Source organism: Gadus macrocephalus, chromosome 5 (genome assembly GCF_031168955.1).
Source record: "Gadus macrocephalus chromosome 5, ASM3116895v1".
Lineage (NCBI taxonomy): Eukaryota > Metazoa > Chordata > Actinopteri > Gadiformes > Gadidae > Gadus > Gadus macrocephalus.
Window position 1 is genome coordinate 7,750,729 of NC_082386.1, and position 18,935 is coordinate 7,769,663.

Genomic DNA, 18,935 nt, shown 5'->3' on the forward strand with positions numbered 1-18,935 from the left:
TCTCTGTCCTCCCCCTAGATGAGCTGAAGAAGCAGTTAGAGATGCGTAGGATCCAGAGGGCTGATCAAGGTGAGTCCAAGAAGTGGATCTACTCGTCCAGAGCAAATCCATGAATTGATCATCGATCAGCCTCTCTCTGCCAGCAAAAAAAACCAAGGTTCCACGTTTCTCTGCAGTTCAGTGTTGTAGCTTTTTGTCTTATTCTGATGCTTTTCATTTATTTTGACTGAAAAATTACAAATATAGGTATTTAATGTAGTGTTTAAGCGTATTGCTCAACTATGCTTACAACAGGTAGGCTGAGGACATTTGGGTTTGGGTACTTTTTTATTGGGACTCGCGCCTCCCTGGCCGGTACTAAAATATGATTTCCCTACAGTGTCTTTGACATGGCAGTGTCTCATGTAGACCAAATGAACAGCAACATTTTATCACAGTTCAACCATTTGACCAAATATCAGCAAATTTTGTAAGTGATCACAGAAGAACCGAAGGCCATGGCGGTGTGAGTTGTGAAGTGTCAGGTCTAGGGTAGTGCGTGTGGTGAAACTCACTTTATGAGGCTTGACATTGGGTTGTAATTGTTGTGCGTGTCTCTCTGTATCGCACACTGACCAAAGGTTTGGTAGCAAGACATAGCTGGCTCCTTTTATTTGCTTCCTTTTTTATTCTGGTTTTGATCAGAATAAGAGTCAGCTTCTGAAGAACACAAGCGTCTAGCATCCAGTGGTGGTGGCACAGAACCGCCTCGGTTTAGGTTTTTGTTTCTTGTTTGTGTTTTTTCTTCCCCACATTGTTTGAGTCAACACTTTTCAAAAGCCTGGCTTCTATTATCCGGTCTTAAAATATTTCAATCGTACGAGCCAGTCAGGGCGTTTAGAGTAGAATCTGTTTCTAGTGGATGATATTGTCTATTTACTGATGGTGCTTTTATCAACAGCACTGATACGTTTCATTAAGGAGCATTAAGGCTCAAGGATGCATAGTTAGACTGCAGACATAGGGATTTGAACCCAGAACAACTAGACTAGAATGTCTTCCCCTAAAAAAAAAACGAATTCTATCTTTTCCCTTAAAGATCACCCTGAGGAAGAGGAGCAGGACCCTGTCGAAGCAATTATCCTCAAACAGGTTGAGGCAGAGAAAAAAAAGTGAGTGGATCCCGTCTTTTTTTTTTTTTTTACAGTGTCACGTGAAACCCAACCGTTTTCTCCAGCTATGTTTTTATTTCCTCCGTGTGGGGATCCTTGGATACTGAATAGAAAGCCATGACCCATTTCCCCGCTGTTTCACGGTACACCCCCTACCCACCCATCAGGTTCAAGAGCTACATCGGCGACCTGAAGACCCTAAGGACGGAGATCCAGCATGTACAGCTGCTGATGGAAAGGGCAAAGGTCAAGCTGCAGAAGGACTTCAAGGAGTGGTGGAGCGAGGAGACGCCGGGGCCGCAGGTGACAGACGCTCTAGCGCCGATGATCTGAGAGCCGTCTCTCCTGGGCAGATATAGCCCTCAATGTACAGCACATGAAGACTCACCGGGGAGCCTGTCGGAGACATGTTTACGGCCCTGACAGCACATCTCCTCCTTATTTGTGAATGTATTTTTCCCACTCTGTTTATCCAGGATCTCTACAGCGGTCTGGCAGGAGGTTGTTCACGTGCGTGTACGTGTCTGTGTACGTGTGTGTGTCTGTGTACGTGTCTGTGTACGTGTGTGTGTCTGTGTACGTGTGTGTGTGTGTGTGCCTCTCTCGTTAGGATTCTTGGACAGGGCTTTTACAGGACCAGAGCGACCCTTGCGGCCTCTGTTTAACACTGTGCAAAAAAAGTCCCGTAGGCGGTAGATACGTGGAAACACATTCCGACAGGAAATGGACGAGTGCTCTAAACAAGTGTCCGGAGAGAGCAGCCCCGGTGCCAAGACAACAAACATCAGCGTCAGCAACAAGCCCCGGCAGATTGGGGGGGCTTAATAAGGACAACATGTTGAGAAGGGGGGCGGGGGGATTAAGAAATTAGTCACTTCACATTTTGGTCTTCAACAACATTCTTGGAGCATTCGTGTTGTCTCCGTCGCGTAAACGTCTAGCGGGAATTGTGCGAACGAATGGGATACTCTAGTTCTCAGAATCGTTAATCTTTTTTTTGTTGGGTTGCAAAAGTGAGTAGAAGGCGAGCGATGTCACTGAGTTAGCACGGGTGTCCCACGCAGAGGCGGTCTCACACACACACACACACTGATGGAGGGGGCCTCCGTCACCTGGTATGCACGTTGTTCAACTGAACCATTAACATCTGACCAACAGACCTCAGTGGTGTCTCCATGTTTGGGTTTTGATCTCGATCACCAGAGAAATGTATCCATCTCTCTTCTCAGTAAGATTTTTTCTGAATCACAAACGGAAAGAAAAACGCAGGAAGTCTGACAGACAGACACCGCGTGTGCCGTTATGTTTCCTTCCAGAGTCCGGAAACAGACCTTCTGTCTTGCTAGCCTCAATCCAACAGGCCACATAAACTTCCAATTGGGTTTTCTTCTACCATTTCTATTTCCCCCGTTGCTAGGAAACGGCACACATGTACACCATTAGAGCGCGTAGGAAAGAGCATCTCATAGTACCTGAGGACTTGTATTACCTCTGGCCACAAGTTGGATCGCGCAACAATATTTCTCTGCAATTTAACTGTCGACAGCCACGCTGCTGGCCAGCTTTACCGTGTAGAGCCGCAGCACTTGGCCAGCGTTTATTCCTCTTGCAACCATTTTCAACAGGATTCAGGAGCCCCATCCAGGCTCCAAACAGGACGTCCGAGTCCGAACTCAAAGCCTTCGTCGCCTGGCAGGCCAGGTTCTGGGTAAGACCCCTGTATCCACCTACCCCTGTGGCCTCGGCGCCACATCGTCTCCCCACCCGTTCCTCAGAGTGCAGCCTCTGAGGCACATCTGACACACGGCATTCAAAATCTGCTCAACTACTTCAGCTGGACGTCTGGTACCACCATCGCTAAGAGCACGCAAAAGTCGATCATCAAGGTCAAAACTCTTCTCTGCCTTGGCACCGCAGTGGTGGAAACGAGCTCAGTGCCGATATCAGGACCTCAAAAGACAAAAAAATTCACAGAGTTCAGAGTTCATCTAGACTCTGCATAGCCAACCCCTCCCACCCCACCTAATTATTGTATCTTGTCTGTCCTGGCACTTAATGTACGCACTTATTGTAGGTCGTACTTAGTAATAGTATTTAGTTGTGTAGCATCTTATTCCTGCTATCTTTGTTGTGTACGGGGAATGGGTTAAATAGATTTGATTGTTAGTGCTTGGTCCTATAAACATCTTTACTGTTCCGACAGCGATATATATTGTTTCACCTTCTTATGGAAAATGTACTTATATAAGTCGCTTTCGATAAAAGGGCCTGCTAAATGCCATAAATGTTCATGTGAAATGGCCACCGTAGTTCCTTCCTGAGCTTATCCATTGTACAGCGTGGGTTGGTTCGCTCCTCTCAGAACAGTCCTGACTCCGCCATTTTGAACGTTGAGCTCCACTTCGAAATTGCACCCAAACAAGTTCAGCGTGATTATCGCTCCAGATTACACTCTTTCCCAGGGCTTTGTCCGCGGACACGCTGGTGAAAAGCCTGTGCGGTTTCCCCTCATGCTATTTGCCTAATCGCACTTTCAGTCATGGCTTATCCGTCGTCTAATCAGGTTTTATTAAAGGCTTTTGACAGCATAACATCCGGGAAAAGATAAGGCTTGGGCGTCTGAGGACTGCCCAACCTTGCGACGGATCTCTTCATTAATACACTGGGGGATAGGATAAATATAGCCTTCTTACTGAGAATTAGTCAAAGCACAACTGGGCCTTTCCATGATTGACTGTGGTTGAACAAACAGTGAAGGAAATACTGTTCATGTGCTGAAGTCTACTGTAAAACAGCAATGTGTTTATTGCACATCACAGCTACACAACAACGGCCACCACAATGTTAGCGAGTCAGTCAGTGTAACTGTGTGTTAGTGCCAGTGTAGCTAAGGCACTGACTGGGGATGTAGTGCCCTCTTGTGGTTAAAGTCACTACAACACTGTGTAACTGTGTTGTGTGTAATTGTGTTGTGTGTATCAGTGTACAGGCAAGCCCTAACTCGGGATGTAGTGCCCTCTTGTGGTAGAAGAGACATCATCACTTGCTGCTGGATCTGAACTTGATGCAATGTAACACACTAGACAAAAACGAGGCCCATAGCGGTCAATACAGATGCATTCGTTGCAGTACATTGCCCTGAATTGCTCCGCTTCCTGAGTCTAGATTGCTATATAAAATAGTAGATTTTGTGACACTCATTATTAGATACTCCATGCTTTCTTGTTTTGCAGGGGCCATAGCCTAAGCTACTTCCCTGCACACAAACAACAGGAGCCCTACTCCCATGTACCCTCAGCGACAGACCTCAGGTAGAAAAACACCCACCTGAAATTCCTACCATCAAATCTCCACTACCTGCAACCACATTCGTCAAGTCAAATATGCATCAATGTATTTTTTACATTTCAGGAGCTTCGTGCCAAAGATTCAAACGATGCAGACTCCCTCTGGGGATCGGCCTGCCTCGAGTCACCAGAGGGGAGGGTCAGTTCCGGAGCTTACCCCACAACTGAGGTAGACATAACGCCAAGCGGCCACCGGTTGTCGTTGTTAGGGGCGGCACATATGTCTGCCCACAGGAGATGTGGGTCATTGCTTTAACACAGCTACGGACTTGGCCAAAATTCTTCGATCTGCAAAAGCTGTGACGCTGGTGCTGCAGCATTCATGGTGAGCCGGGCTGCTGGTTCTGTCCCCCTGCTCCCCTGCGGCCGCCCCAGCAGCAGTGTCAGGGATGCGTTCCAAACACTGAACCATGTTGAAGTGAACTATTACCTCTGTGCGGGACGTCACCAAAAACCCTTTGGCCCGCTTTTTCGAGCTCAGTTTATGGTCCAGCATGGGGGACATTTCTTGGTATCTTTGAAGCTTTATTTGACAGTTTACGGTACATTTCCGAAACCCCCAACCATGTATTTCTTCCCTCAACAGAGATGTGGATTTATGTCATGATCTTATTGGGATTTGTTCGATGGGGTATTTTCGAATCTGGGGAAAAGTGGACATAATCTACGTTGCAGTTTATAGACTGACGGCCTGCTGTGACTAACAGCCATATAAAAGCTGTATCCTTATTATCTGATAGATGCCAAGAATGGGTTTCTGTGCATGCGTGTCCGCACAAGAAAACCGTCACAGAGTGTGTGTGTGTGTGTGTGTGTTGTGTATTTTCGTGTGTGTATGCATTTTTTTTTACCCTTCAGGGACCTCTCCAGCATTAAGCCGGCGGACTATTCTATTCCGCTGACTGGGGACAGCCGCATCGACGATGACATCCTGGCCTTCGTCAGGGCCAGACAAAACCTGCTTCAGAGGAGAGGTGAACACACACACACACACACACACACACACACACACACACACACACACACACACACACACACACACACACACACACACACACACACACACACACACACACACACACACACACAAAGAGACACAGAGACACTATCACAGAGGTTACTCAGTGATTATTCTTTACTTAATACTGCCTCCTTGTGGTTTGACATGTATTGCAGGTAAGCTGTCAAGAAGCTAGGGAACACCTGAGCAGTTGTTTCCAGCATAAGATGCCATCTCTGCATCATTTGATAATTTTTCACTTTGAAGACTGAAAAGACAAAGATTCTGTATTACTGACCTGCACATTTTGGAAAATTATAATTACTTTGTGTTTCCTGGGCCAAAACCAACCCAACAAATTGGTCAGAACATAACGTTGGGGGAATCCCGTGCATTAAGAACCTGTATGGCTATATCTATTCAGGGCTCTATGCAGATTAGATTCCATCCATTTGTATCCAAAGTACTTTCCGCTTTTACTGCCTCCAGAATGTCTGTCTCAACAACCATGTGCAACATTTAAATCAACTCTCAATTCTCTGTCTGGCTCTGGCTCTCTTTTCTCAGCTCTCTCTCTCTCTCTCTCTCTCTCTCTCTCTCGCTTTCTCGCTCTCTCGCTCGCCTCATCTCTCTATCATTCTCCTCAGATCTCTCCTCTGTCTCTCTCTTTTCTCAACTCTTTCTCTCTTTTTTCTCAACTCTTTCTCTCTTTTTTTTCTCTCTGTTTGTCTCTGTCTCTCGCTCTGTCTCTGTGTGTTTCTCTTTCCTCTCCTGTCACCCTCTCTCGCTCTGTGTGTTTCTCTCTCTCTCTCTCTCTCTCTCTCTCTCTCTCTCTCTCTCTCTCTAAAGCCCCTCGTCCTTTGTTGTGTGTGTGTGTGTGTGTGTGTGTGTGTGTGTGTGTGTGTGTGTGTGTGTCTGTATGTGTGTGTGGCACAAGCCCCTCTCATCTCTTAAGTTCTCTGTCATCCACAACATGACAGAGAACCTTTATACACAATTCCAATAAGGACGAGAAATTACTTCAAACGATGGCCCGAAAGGTTACGACAAAAGATGACGAATAACAGGAATAACTCATGTCTGTTCTGTTTGCTTGCTTCTCTCCAGATACTCCCCAACAGTGACATCACAACACCCGGGACTTAAATATAAAGTTCAGCCAACAAAGGTGTCTGCAGGGCCTCGAGCTTCAATGCGTCAGGAAAAAATGAGGGACAACCGTGAAAAGAGGCCCCGCCGAGGAGCCGACAGACTGTGTGTTCAAACAGAGAAGTGCCAAGGGAAGGAAGGAGGGTCTTTGAGGCACTTTGGCCGGCGGCACAAAGCACATCCATATAGCACACACATACGGCCCACATATAGCAGGTACCTGGGAGCACGCGGCCAGCCGTGAGGCGATGGGCAGTATAAATCACCAACACGCACCGCTTGCCTTTCATCTGTACAAATGTTGTCTTAAGGGGTAAGAGGAGCTTCCTGTGAAAGCGCCTCCACCGGTTGCTAGGAGACATGCCCTCGTCAAACAAGGGCTAGATCGGCTTCGACGGCTCCGGGAAATATGCCCCTTCAGAACCGTGCGGCAGGGAGGTGAAACATATGTTGACGGATTTATTTCAGATGTAATATGTGTTTGGGTGTCATGTGTACATTTGCGTCGTGTGAATATTTAGGAGTGGATGTTAAGCACAGCTTAACATCCACTCCACTGTTGAGGCATGACAATCATGCCTCAACATCATATCAATGATCGAATCTTTCGTTCTATGGTTGTTTTTTTATTTTTTATGACTAACAGAAAGATCCCATTTATTTTTCTTTTGTATTCGGCAAAAAGAAAAAGAAAGATTCCTCAATTTTATTTTTAAACTTGTACCAGTTAGTTACGTGTTAAAGTACTGCAGTCCTGTAGCCCTTGCCCCCAGCTGTGCATTCCTCAATATCGCTTTGGAAAAGAACGTGAAGAATACCATGTAATCTCGCCTGTCCTGCCTACCCGCATGAATGGCATCCTATGTCGTCAAAATGGGTTCAAGTGTCAGTTTAATGTACTGTATCTTGCAGTCAAGGTCAAAGGAAAGAGTAAACCAACTGGTGTCATGTTGCTGACTTTAAGGTCCTTCAGACCTAAATCCCATGCAGATATACAAGGCAGCATTTGGGTCTCGGCGATACAGTCGATTTATTTACAACGAATTCACTTCCGTAAGCGACTTTCAATGCACCTGACCCATGAGGGTGTGCCCAGAGGAATTGACACCTCAAAACACAGGGCTTATGTGAGGATGGAAAGGGAATGTAATGTTCAAATCAACTTCACTAGAACAGAATGCCAAACAGCAAAATATCATATCTTTGCAGATTGATACCAAAAGAGTAGCTACATTCCTAGATAAAAAAGCCATGTATCTCTTAAATCCTGCAGCATTTTAACAAAGCAATGTTTCCAGACAAACAATTAAAATCTACTGATGCCGTTAATGCTATAAACACCCTCTCGCTCTCAAATTGTTTTGTGTGTTGCGATACAGAGCCATCACTGCATCACAAACGACAAGAGTAATGATGTCCTGATGAAATGTGGAAGGCCAAAGCAACCCTGTTTGCATGCGTCTGCATCCATTTGCTTGAGAGATCACAAGAGCTGGGAGATTTGCATGAGGCTGAGGAGTTTCCTCAGTGGAAGATATACTGTAGCCTGCTTCTTAGGACGGTGGTCACATTTGCCTCCATTAATAACATAGGTTGCCTACCTGACTAGTTAGTAATAGTGTTATAGATAGCACTAAGAATTTATTATAGATATTTGATGATGCAAATTGTATACAAATGATATTACCTTATAATAGTACTTGCATTTTTAAATCAAATTGCTTATTACACAGCACAGCGTGTTAACACTGTTAACAGGACACTAAAGTAAAGTTTAATCTTATTCTTTTACTTTTTGAGTTGGCCCCTCAGCCACTTGTTGGGGCATTGTCAGTTTACCAACCTGTCACATGTGAGTGACAATCTGAGTCTCTTGTCACTCAAACACACACACACACGCACGCACGCACGCGCGCGCGAGCGCACACATAATGGGAATTCCGCAATCATGCATGCCTCAGCCACCACAAGCATCAGGGTAAACATTAACTTATGTTCTGCGGCCTGGAAGCTACCACTGTTCCCTTGTCTCTGTTTACAGGCGGGGAGGTGGGTGTGTGGGTGTGTTGGGGGCAGGGGGTTCATTTGTAAGAGGATGTCACCCTGATGGGGATGGAACGCCTGCTCCATCGTTACCAAAGCAACCCGTTAATCAATGACCAAACCCCTGCAACTTTCCTCTTTGGCCAATCACGGTAGGGAGGACACTCGGAGCACTCTCCAGTTAGGATCACACCAACGTTTAACTTATTTCCTCGAAAAACTGAAATCAATCAACTCGTCAATACTTGTATGGGTCTGTCCAGTCATTGTCCCCGCACTTTGAAAGACTTGATCTAGCGTCATGGCAGACCCCTGCATGGACAGCACTATGGAGGACCGCACGCCTTCGACCAGCACTTTGTGACCTCCATGACCGCGTCTCATCCAGATCCAATCTTTGGAGCAGATATCGTACGGTCGCCTCGGTGAAGACGAGCGGGGGGGCGGTGGGCGGGTAGGGAGGTGGCGTCCATGGCGAGGTTCCAGGAGGCTGGGGGTAAGGTGAGCTGGACAGGGCTGCTGGTTCTTGTGCACTTCTCCTACCTGCTGGTCGGTGCCACCATCTTCCAGATCCTGGAGCGCGAGGCGGAGAGCAACAACCGCAACCACTTCCAGCTGGAGAAGCTCAACTTCCTGGCCAACTACACCTGCCTGGACGGCCCAGCACTGGAGAAGTTTGTGCAGGTTGTGATCCCGTTTGTGTTATTTTGGTGAATATAGGATTTTTAGAGAAATTACAAGTTTACAATCCGCTTACAAGTTCACAATTAAAGCATACAATCTGCTATTATTTGGTTTTGTTGGTTATCAATTCTTTACGTGAATATGTAGTCTCATTAGAGTGTTAAAACAATATGTAACATAATTTATAATAATAACTAATATGTAAATAATAAACGTTAGTGTTCACATAGAACAGTAGTGTGCTTGGTATGATAATCAATGGATGGTTATGAGTACCTTAGGGCACTTGGCTACGACTACATGGAAACTTCGGCTTATGTTTGTTTCTCATTAGCGAGATAAAGGGAACATGAACGATCAATTCAATACTGTTGAGTATATTGCAACAAATGATGCGGCAAAAAGTTTGATCAATGATTATTGATTTGAAGTGGCCTCCGATCGAACTGGACCGTTAAAGGTAGTTGGCAGTTAATTTTTATAGGATATATAAATCACTAAATCAGTAAGTAAATGTCTTGAAGAGAAGGCTTCGATTTTTGTATTCTTTTTTGTAGGTCATTTTGGATGCATGGGAAAAGGGTGTGAATCCATCTGGCAACTCAACCAACCCCAGTAACTGGGATTTCAGCAGTTCCTTCTTTTTTGCTGGCACAGTGGTCACAACTATAGGTGTGTTACTCTATCTATAAATTCGTGCTATATTCCCTTTTTGCATTTATAGATTAAGATGTCATGATGTGTAAAGAAGAAATGTAATTAGTTATTAAATTACTTAATATTAAAACAACAAGGTAGACACAACAGTGTGAGACATTGTTCTTTGTCATGTTTCAATCACCCATTGGTTTTGATGTAGTAAGCTAGTATGCTAATGCCGTAGCGCCTCCCGTTTCCCAGGCTATGGTAATTTGTCCCCGAGCACTGTGTCCGGCCAGGTGTTCTGTGTTTTCTACGCCTTGTGTGGGATACCTCTCAACCTGGTGTTCCTCAACCAGCTGGGAAAGTGCCTCACCATCCACCTGGGACGGCTGGAGAGAGGCATGCTCTCTCTGGTTCCCCATAAGGTACTGAGCCCTCGCCCTCCCATCTGCTGCCATGCCATGGGGCTCCAAGTGGCAAAGGGCCATTGGAGCTTCACAGGTTCATGTTGAAATTGACTTCACACAACACGCCCTTATGCAAAGTAAACACTTACTAAAGCAACCCTGTAGATAAGGAAGGAGAAAAGCTCAAGAAGAAGGCCATCTAGCTAGGATGACTATCCCAATAGACCCTTTTTTACAGCCGTGTCATGTTTGGAAGAGCACAGCTGTTGCACATAACAGTTCCTATGTGCCTGCTCCTTTTATGTAAGAGTGCCCTGGTACACTGGTTCGTAAGAGTAGCAGCACTGTTACATAACAGGCCCATAACTACTGAACCTGCCTTTTATAAGCTCATGAGGTTTCGTGAGGTTTGAAACGATTCATCTTCATGAGGTCACCTGCCTGTGACACCTGGAGGTCCTCCCCCCCCCTCTGGTTTCTTCCGGTGCCCCCCCTGTAGCAGGCGGTGGAGGTCCTAGCCGTGGGTCTGTTCGTGGCGTCGGGCAGCCTGCTGTTTCTGGTCATCCCTCCGCTGTTGTTCAGTTACGTGGAGGACTGGTCTTATGGCGAGGGCTTCTACTACGCCTTCATCACCCTCAGCACCATCGGCTTCGGCGATTACGTCGTGGGTGAGTGAAGAGCACATTGTTTGTTCACATTTTTTCCGCAAAGGCGCAGTATGAACCTCTTCATGCCTTACAGTATGGCGGACGATAATAGGAACATGTGGTGTGCGTTAGTCTCATAGCATAGTTGCCTCATGTTGTGGCCAAATCGTTCTATCTAACCTAACTCTGCCCTCCTATCGCTGCTGGTTCACTGTGTCTCATTGGCTGTATCCTAAGCCAATCAGAGTGCTTTTAACATTCCATAATCACTGCCTCAGTCATTTCTGACTGTAAATACAAGATGAACCTTAAAATATGACTGAGGCAATTATGCTATGAGGCTGACGAATTGCAGCCCTCAAAGCCCTCAATTAAACGTTCACCTCGGTGATATTGAATGCTAACAAAAAGTGCCTTTTCAGGGACGGATCCGGACAAGCACTACATCACCGTGTACCGGAGCCTGGCCGGGGTGTGGATCATCTTTGCCCTGGCGTGGCTGGCCCTGGTCCTCAGCATCGGCGCCAAGCTGATGGAGAGCGCCATCGTGCTGACGCGCCCGGGCCTCAGGAGACCGCCGGGGGGGGTGGAGGACGGGTCCTCCGGCAAACTGGAGGAGGAGCTGGGCCAGAGGGCCTAAGAGCCCGAGATCTGATTTAGGTTTTACAAGACGACTGTCTCACCGGGATGGAGAATGACTGAAATACATAAACTGGGAGGGAAGGGGGGAAGGAGGGGGGGGTGACATGAAGAAGAGAACGAACAGATTGTAACCAACATTTTATCCATTGTACCTGCTGTGTGGTTTCTCTGTACAATTTGGGTGGATACAGCACAAGAACAATCTAGCGTTCCATTTGACTATTTTGCGAGTGTTGATTTTACCAATGAGTTAAATTCTACTGCCACAAGTGAGCATTCTGGGCCTTAATAAGGAATTGTTATTGTCATCGTGTAACCTCACTAGATACATTTTGGTTTGTGTGTGCGTGTGCGTGCGTGTGCGTGTGTGTGTGTGTGTGTGTGTGTGTGTGTGTGTGTGTGTGTGTGTGTGTGTGTGTGTGTGTGTGTGTGTGTGTGTGTGTGTGTGTGTGTGTGTGTGTGCGCGTGCGCGTCTGTATTTCCACATCTCTGTTTGTGTACCGATTGGCAAAACTCCATTGAAATTGAGCATGAAGAGCTATCTAAAGCAAACACATTAATATAAGATGATGGGGGCAGTGGGACCTGAGAGCACAGAGTGTGCAGTTCCTCTCTGGTGTAAAGGTGGTTTCAATCAATGACCATCACTCTCGTTTCACACAGCTGGCCACCACGCACCACATTACAACTCAGTGAGGCACCCTGTGGCCATTCCGTCCGCTTGTCTGAAACTAAAACCCTTGAGATTATGATTCACACTTTAATTTATCCAACATAAAATTTGAATTGACCTTTTAGGAAAAGGTGGTTTTCTGCTGGCTATGTGCGTCGATCACTCATATGTAATATTGCTATTCTCCTGTTCTGCGTCACATATAATAAGCACACTCTTGCTTTCAGAACTCATCATGACTTAGGAATCACAGACCTCAAAATGGCCTGTGACAATCCAGACGGTCCTGCATCAACGCCCGAAGCACATTAACTGGAACTCAAAACCCTGACCAGTAACAAGACGGCAGTCAGTGTGTTCCGGTGATTGTGATCTTGCCGAGTGTGGCCGGGGGATTTGAGCGCGGCTGACCGGGGCGCTGCTTCTCTCTGTTGTGCTGTGTTTTTATTTTGCCTGGGGGTATTTGCATGATAGCCAGGAGGAGTGCGAGAGGAAATTAATTTGCCTGTGGCGCCTTGCAAAGAAGAAGACGCCGGGGCCTGGTCACTCCCTGGACGCTCATCTCTGCCACCGGTGCCCAGAACCTTTGACCCAGGGTTGGAACCAAGAAAGTTCCCAGTTTTGTCACCCTTCTTTCCCCAAGCCTCTTCAACGGCGTCGACAATGGGGCTGGTGGAGATCTTCGCCCTGGCCCGGGTGCCCTCCATCCTGCTGCTGGGGGCCGTGTACGGGGCGTACGTGTTAACGGGCGGGGTGGTCTTCTGGAAGCTGGAGGGGAACCTTGGCAGGGAGGACATCAGCGCTATATTGGCACGGAAACAGCAGGTGCTCAAGACGTACCAGTGTCTGAACTCGGACGGCATGGACGCGGTGATTGCGGTGAGTCGCCCCTCCACTGAGGAACCCTGTGATTTGGCGCACATGTCGGTAGTCTACTGGTTGTAGAATTGCACGGTGTACATCGACGTGGTCCTTTGTGTGTTACTTAAACTGCCTTAAACTCAGGACCACTTGAGGGTAAACAACCTGCAGTGGTGGATCAAGGACTAGGGAGGGGCGGAGGGGACATTTGAAAGTTAAGGTCCAGGAAACGTGTACTGAAACTGTTTCTGATGATGGTTGCTGCCAACCACACAACAGTTAACATTAATTAGTTCAACATATTAAGTTTGGATAAACAAATTCTATTAATTGAATCAAGTATTTTAATAATTAAAGGTGCTGGTTGTAGCCTTTGGAACATCACGATGATTAAAAGACATGGTGGTCTTTGTATGTTTATTTCGTTTTCTCGCTGTGTTTCTTCAAATATGACAAGGCTACTAGATGGAAATTTACAACATGTAAAGTAGGCTGCTTGGAAGCCTGAGTAAATGGACCAGTCGGATCCATCCCAGACAGGATCTTGGTCAAACATAGTTCTGCCATTAAAACTAAAAAGTCCCATTCTCTCAAAACCCTATGATCTAAACTTAGACATCAAGGTGAATGGTGTAGGATTAATTGTTATCTAGCGGTAGGGGGTTACAGATTGCAACCAATTAAACCCCGACCCCGCCCACCTCCCTTGAATCCACGGTTTCCGGATGTAGGAGAAGCTATGGTGGCCTGATCTGGCCTGTCAGGTAGCAATAGGTACTTCCAAAATGATGACATCGTCTACTACCGCATCCAGTAGCCAAGGTTCAAGGGATAAAGTTCCATGCTAGATTTACATTTAGTTATTTACTGTGTAAAACGTCATAGCAAACAAGTAAAATAGCAACAATGGACTAATTTAAAAGAACCCTCTATGTAGATACAAAGGGTTTATTACAATGAAAACACGATTCTTAATTTCATGGTACTTAACACTAACTAAAACATACTTATGAATATTATATAACATTACTGCAAAGTCTGTTTCACGTGACGCAACTTAATTATGCAGAATGCACCATTACAAGATATATGTCTATATATTAAATTATTAATTATTAAACTTGGTTTTGTTGTTATGAGCCTGAATGCCTGATAATCAGTTAAGACGTATACAGTATATGGCAGAAACTATAAGGGCAAACTCTGTCAAGAAAATAATGAGGATAAAGACAAGTTATGATCTTAATTTGATTGTTAGGATGGAATGGGGAGACGTTACATATCTTCAAATTACAGCAGCATGAGCCAACAAGCCATGAGGTGGCCAAACTGAACTGAATGACGTCTCCTCCCTCCCCACTCAGTCATATATACATACACATGCATTTATCACCACTCACCACTCTGCTGACACACAAACAGAATCATCTCCTCTGCCCAGGAAGTTAAATAAACAAGATCAAGCTGTTTTATTAAATGTCACCTTTAGTAAAATGATCACTTTCATTTAACTGAATTAGAATGCAGAATGAAGTTGAAAACAAACTAAGCCTGTAAATATTGTTAGATGTTTTAACATTTAAACATGTTGATTTCAAAATCGTTGGAATAAAATAAAAGATATGTTTATTTTCAGTTCTGCAACTTGTGTCATATGCAGCTGACCAAAAAGTCTTGCATAACCAGGGTACATTTTGTCCTCAACCGTCCACTGTCAGTATTTCTGAGGTGCATGCCACATTCAGGATGGACCCAACACTTTTATATCACGGATAGTTTCAGCACCTGCCTTCTAAAGGTGTGTCTCGTCCTGATGGCTGTGATTCCACTCCCCACTTGTGTCCAGATGAACTTATCATATCAGGGTCATCTCATGACTTAACCAAGCTTCTATTGTGTGTGACTGAGCAAATTATAGTTCGGAACACTGCTGCTTGTGACCAAGTTGATGCTCGTTTCAGAAAGTTTTAGAATTTTGCATATATACGAGACCAAAGCGAAGTCTAGTTATTATTTACCTCTGCTTTTTATACATAGATAAAGATATTTAATTCCTGAAATATATAGATATTTCAAGAATGACTGTAAGGAGATGTTGTTAATCAACAAGTGATGAACATTATATTAATCCAGGGTACATGAATTAAGATATTAAACATGTGTACGTTTGTTGAGGTTGCAGATGCACAACATGGCGGGCTCTGTGGACGAGGACCAACTCCATGTGTCGATATTATGGGAAAAAATACATCATTCTGATCTTCAGGCGATTACACACTAATTAACACCTTCTTATGGATATTATATTATATTTCTGCCAATTCCGTTCCGCTTGATTTCAGTTCATTCTACATGCCATTAATTAGAAATCTCACAGTTCAGTTCAGTTTTTATTTGTCATTGTTACAGAATAACAACGAAATGTTGTTGGAGAAAAGCACTGACAGGCATGTAGTTTTAGTTAATCACTATTCTCACTATTTCTATATACCATCAGAAATGGCCAAGAGATCTCAAAGGGCGGAATACAATTGACTAAACTGATGAATGCAACCAAACCACCAACCACTAGCCACTATCACGCTCAAAGGCATAGCAGTGCTCAAAAAGTAATAAATACTATTCGATTAGTGAGTCCTTTCTAAACTGTATTTTAATAGAGTTTGTACGTGTTTATATTCCAGGTACTACAAGATGCTTCTAAGGCTGGCCTGAGTATTAAAGGCAACCAGACCTCTGACGGCTTTTGGAAATTCACCAGCTCAGCGGTCTTTGCTGCCACAGTTGTTACTACTATAGGTCAGATGATCTTTATTTTTTTCTTTACATTGTATCGCACACACACACACACACACACACACACACACACACACACACACACACACACACATGCACGCACGCACAGACACACAGACACAATGCTAACGTGGTGGGCTTTTACTGGCTCATATTTATTTCCCTTATATTTATTTCCCTAACATATCACATGGCACAGTTCACAATTAGCCCGCATTTACATCATCTCATCAAGAGAAACCATGTCTAACAAGACGGATGTCTTGTTAGTTGTATTGATAAAGCCTTTTACAACTGCATGCTCCTACTTTGAGGCTTTCACTTCAGGCGAGAATGAACATCATACATAAAATAAAAGGTCCATGAAGGTATAAGAGTAACTGGGTCATCATGCTTTTGTTAAAGAGACACTACTGTTGAGATATGATGCAATTTGGATTATAGTAAACCCTGATTTATTTTGTCATCTCCAGGCTACGGCAACATCAGCCCCAAAACGACCGTCGGTCAGATCTTCTGTGTTTTCTTCGCTCTGTTCGGGATCCCCCTAAACATTGTGGTCCTCAACAGGGTGGGCAAGTACATGCTGACCATAGAGAGGAACATCTGTGACTTCCTGCAGGGAAAGACCACGCATCCGGTTAGGATGCTACACACACGCGCACACACACACGCATGCACACACACACACACACGCCCACAAGCATGTGCACATACATATGCACACGAACACACACGCCCACAAGCATTTGCACATGCATATGCACACACACACACACACACACAAACATACACACACACACACACACACACACACACACACACACACACACACACACACACACACACACACACACACACGTAGGGTTAAGACATATGTATGATACTGTTTGTATTTGCATAGAGAGCACATCAATACACTAACCCAATTACATGATTGATCATGGGGAAGTGGCTCTCTGTTGTCCTGTCGGCGAGAACCCCCTTAACCCCCTCTCCTGGTTTAACCTCCCCGTGGTCCGACCCCCTCTTCCCCCTGTCTCCGACTGCCTCCAGAGGTGCTCTCGCTTCTTGGTCCACCTGGTGTCCTACCTGTGCGGGGTGGTGCTGTTCTTCGTGGTGCCCATGGTCGTGTTCCAGGGCCACGAGGGCTGGAGCTACTCCCAGGCCATCTACTACTGCTTCATCACCCTCAGCACCATCGGGTTCGGGGACTACGTCGCAGGTACAGCGTCAGGCCGTCCTGGCATACTGGCCCCGCCCCCTGGTGATGTCATCTCTAGAATCAGATGGACAACCCTTGGCCTATCCACAAATAACACACATTTATATTAGTCCTTAAAGGAGAACCAAACCCCCTCATCCTGTCTTTGGAATAATTTGTTCAATGTTTTTCATAATTGTGGGGTTTGCCGCCTCCCGTATGCTTAATCAGCAGGTACCGGTAACCATCAGCCAATTAGAAGACTAGTGAGGTAGTCGTCTAATGCACACCAATGTGGTGTTGTGGTTTGGTTTTCCTTTAAGCCTATAGCTGACAACAGATTCACTGCACAAGTTGAAGGGCCCGATCTAATACCTTTCCACTGCCCACCGGAGGCGCCAATTTCTTTGCATGGAAGTAGATCTGAATGATGATTTGAATGTCACATACCAAATGCCATTCAGCTCTGTTGTGTTGTGCAAACCCTAAGCAAATGATATGGAAACCCATACAACACAGGTCAGTGCAGATAGAGACTGATAGACCAGTGGCTGCTGGTTTAATTTACAACAAATACATTTGGGTACACAATATATTTGGGCAAATTACCAAGAGGTCATTAAGAATTTACACAAAGTAAATTAGAGTGATTGCTTAATCGGGGCATTATGGAGCAGGTACGAGTTAAAGAGCTGGTATTGTGTTAAGGAGCAGATACTGTGTTAAGGAGCAGATACTGTGTTAAGGAGCAGATACTGTGTTAAGGAGCAGATACTGTGTTAAGGAGCAGGTACCAGGTTAAGGAGCGGGTACTAGGTTAAGGAGCAGGTACCAGGTCTAGGTTAGCTTTACTACCTCCCCCCTCAACACCCAGCGACTCCTTAAGGACATGGCCAGTGGAGCACTAACACGTAGCACCCTCTAATGTTCTAATGGCAGACAGTAACCCGGAGCAGGCGTACCCCGAGTGGTACAGCTTCATCATGGCCTCCTGGATCTTCTTCGGCCTGGCCTGGCTGGCGCTGGTCATCAACCACACCATCGACATCCTTGAGCGGCTCCACGGCTTCCTCAACGGCTGGTGGCGCCGACGCAGCGGCGTGGAGGAGACGGACCCCCCCGACAACGAGAACCCCGACACGCAGGTGGAGCAGGAGGAGGCGGAGCCTGTGAAGATGCAGAAGTTAGATGACTGCAGTGTGACCCCCCCTTGATTGGACTGAGCTCTCTTCTGGTGATATGATTTCTTTCTTTTTTTTGGTTCCGTTGTTTTGCTGGAGTAGCAGAATGTGCTGGTCTAAAGATCTGAAGAAGCGCTGACGGATCTATAGAGCTGTAGATCTAGACAAGCAGGCATAGAAGGAGCTTGTAGAGCAGGAGGGGGGGGGGGGCGAGTGGGTGGTTGACCAATGACATGATTGGAGGAAACTAAACACATTAACCCCAGATATTGAGGATTTTCAGAAAATTCACCGGATTTCGCCCATTTGCTTAACTTCTTTTAAAATCTCATATCAATTTCAATAAGAAATATCTAAAACATTTCAAATGTAAGTCTCAGACGCCAATCAATTCATCATGTTGATGTTTTAATTACTAGTACAACTATAAATCGAGGCAAACATGGTGCCCAAAAATTATCACTCACTTATTTCCGGCATAAATAGTGTCGACCAATTATATGTTGAG

General features: G+C 45.4%; 3 protein-coding genes across 6 annotated transcripts in view; all 3 read left to right on the forward strand.

Moving 5' to 3' along the window:
* kif6 (kinesin family member 6) overlaps positions 1–8,683 on the forward strand; it is a 54,730-nt gene extending 46,047 nt beyond the window's left edge. For all 3 annotated transcript variants that reach the window (XM_060051968.1, XM_060051969.1, XM_060051970.1), the window contains 8 exons: positions 19–69; positions 1,079–1,151; positions 1,319–1,454; positions 2,777–2,859; positions 4,385–4,462; positions 4,563–4,667; positions 5,357–5,472; positions 6,606–8,683. In XM_060051968.1, coding sequence (XP_059907951.1) covers positions 19–69; positions 1,079–1,151; positions 1,319–1,454; positions 2,777–2,859; positions 4,385–4,462; positions 4,563–4,667; positions 5,357–5,472; positions 6,606–6,622 — 659 coding nt within the window. In that variant the 3' untranslated portion in view covers positions 6,623–8,683. The remainder of the gene's footprint in view (positions 1–18; positions 70–1,078; positions 1,152–1,318; positions 1,455–2,776; positions 2,860–4,384; positions 4,463–4,562; positions 4,668–5,356; positions 5,473–6,605) is intronic.
* A 68-nt stretch (positions 8,684–8,751) lies between these two features.
* Positions 8,752–12,170, forward strand: LOC132457684 (potassium channel subfamily K member 16-like). Of its 2 annotated transcripts, none has more exons than XM_060051973.1 (5): positions 8,752–9,374; positions 9,932–10,046; positions 10,275–10,441; positions 10,926–11,091; positions 11,493–12,170. In XM_060051973.1, exons 1-5 carry the CDS (start codon positions 9,162–9,164, stop codon positions 11,708–11,710), a joined length of 879 nt encoding a protein of 292 aa, XP_059907956.1. In that variant the 5' UTR covers positions 8,752–9,161; the 3' UTR covers positions 11,711–12,170. The 2 variants fall into 2 exon arrangements, with proteins under 2 accessions (XP_059907956.1, XP_059907955.1); XM_060051972.1 differs by having other exon boundaries at positions 8,753–9,374; positions 10,923–11,091.
* Positions 12,171–12,321: 151 nt separating this feature from the next.
* kcnk17 (potassium channel, subfamily K, member 17) lies at positions 12,322–18,629 on the forward strand. Its single transcript, XM_060051971.1, has 5 exons — positions 12,322–13,264; positions 15,931–16,045; positions 16,516–16,682; positions 17,099–17,267; positions 18,186–18,629. Exons 1-5 carry the CDS (start codon positions 13,049–13,051, stop codon positions 18,458–18,460), a joined length of 942 nt encoding a protein of 313 aa, XP_059907954.1. The 5' UTR covers positions 12,322–13,048; the 3' UTR covers positions 18,461–18,629.
* The last annotated feature ends 306 nt before the right edge of the window (positions 18,630–18,935 follow it).

Excerpts from the sequence above, each read along its gene's own strand:
- LOC132457684 (XM_060051972.1), top strand. The coding sequence starts at position 9,162 with ATGGCGAGGTTCCAGGAGGCTGGGGGTAAGGTGAGCTGGACAGGGCTG. Across the intron at positions 10,047-10,274 it reads CACAGTGGTCACAACTATAG|GCTATGGTAATTTGTCCCCG; the intron begins GTGTGTTACTCT and ends CCCGTTTCCCAG. Across the intron at positions 10,442-10,922 it reads TCTCTCTGGTTCCCCATAAG|CAGGCGGTGGAGGTCCTAGC; the intron begins GTACTGAGCCCT and ends CCCCCCCTGTAG.
- kcnk17 (XM_060051971.1), top strand. The coding sequence starts at position 13,049 with ATGGGGCTGGTGGAGATCTTCGCCCTGGCCCGGGTGCCCTCCATCCTG. Across the intron at positions 13,265-15,930 it reads GCATGGACGCGGTGATTGCG|GTACTACAAGATGCTTCTAA; the intron begins GTGAGTCGCCCC and ends TTTATATTCCAG. Across the intron at positions 16,683-17,098 it reads AGGGAAAGACCACGCATCCG|AGGTGCTCTCGCTTCTTGGT; the intron begins GTTAGGATGCTA and ends GACTGCCTCCAG.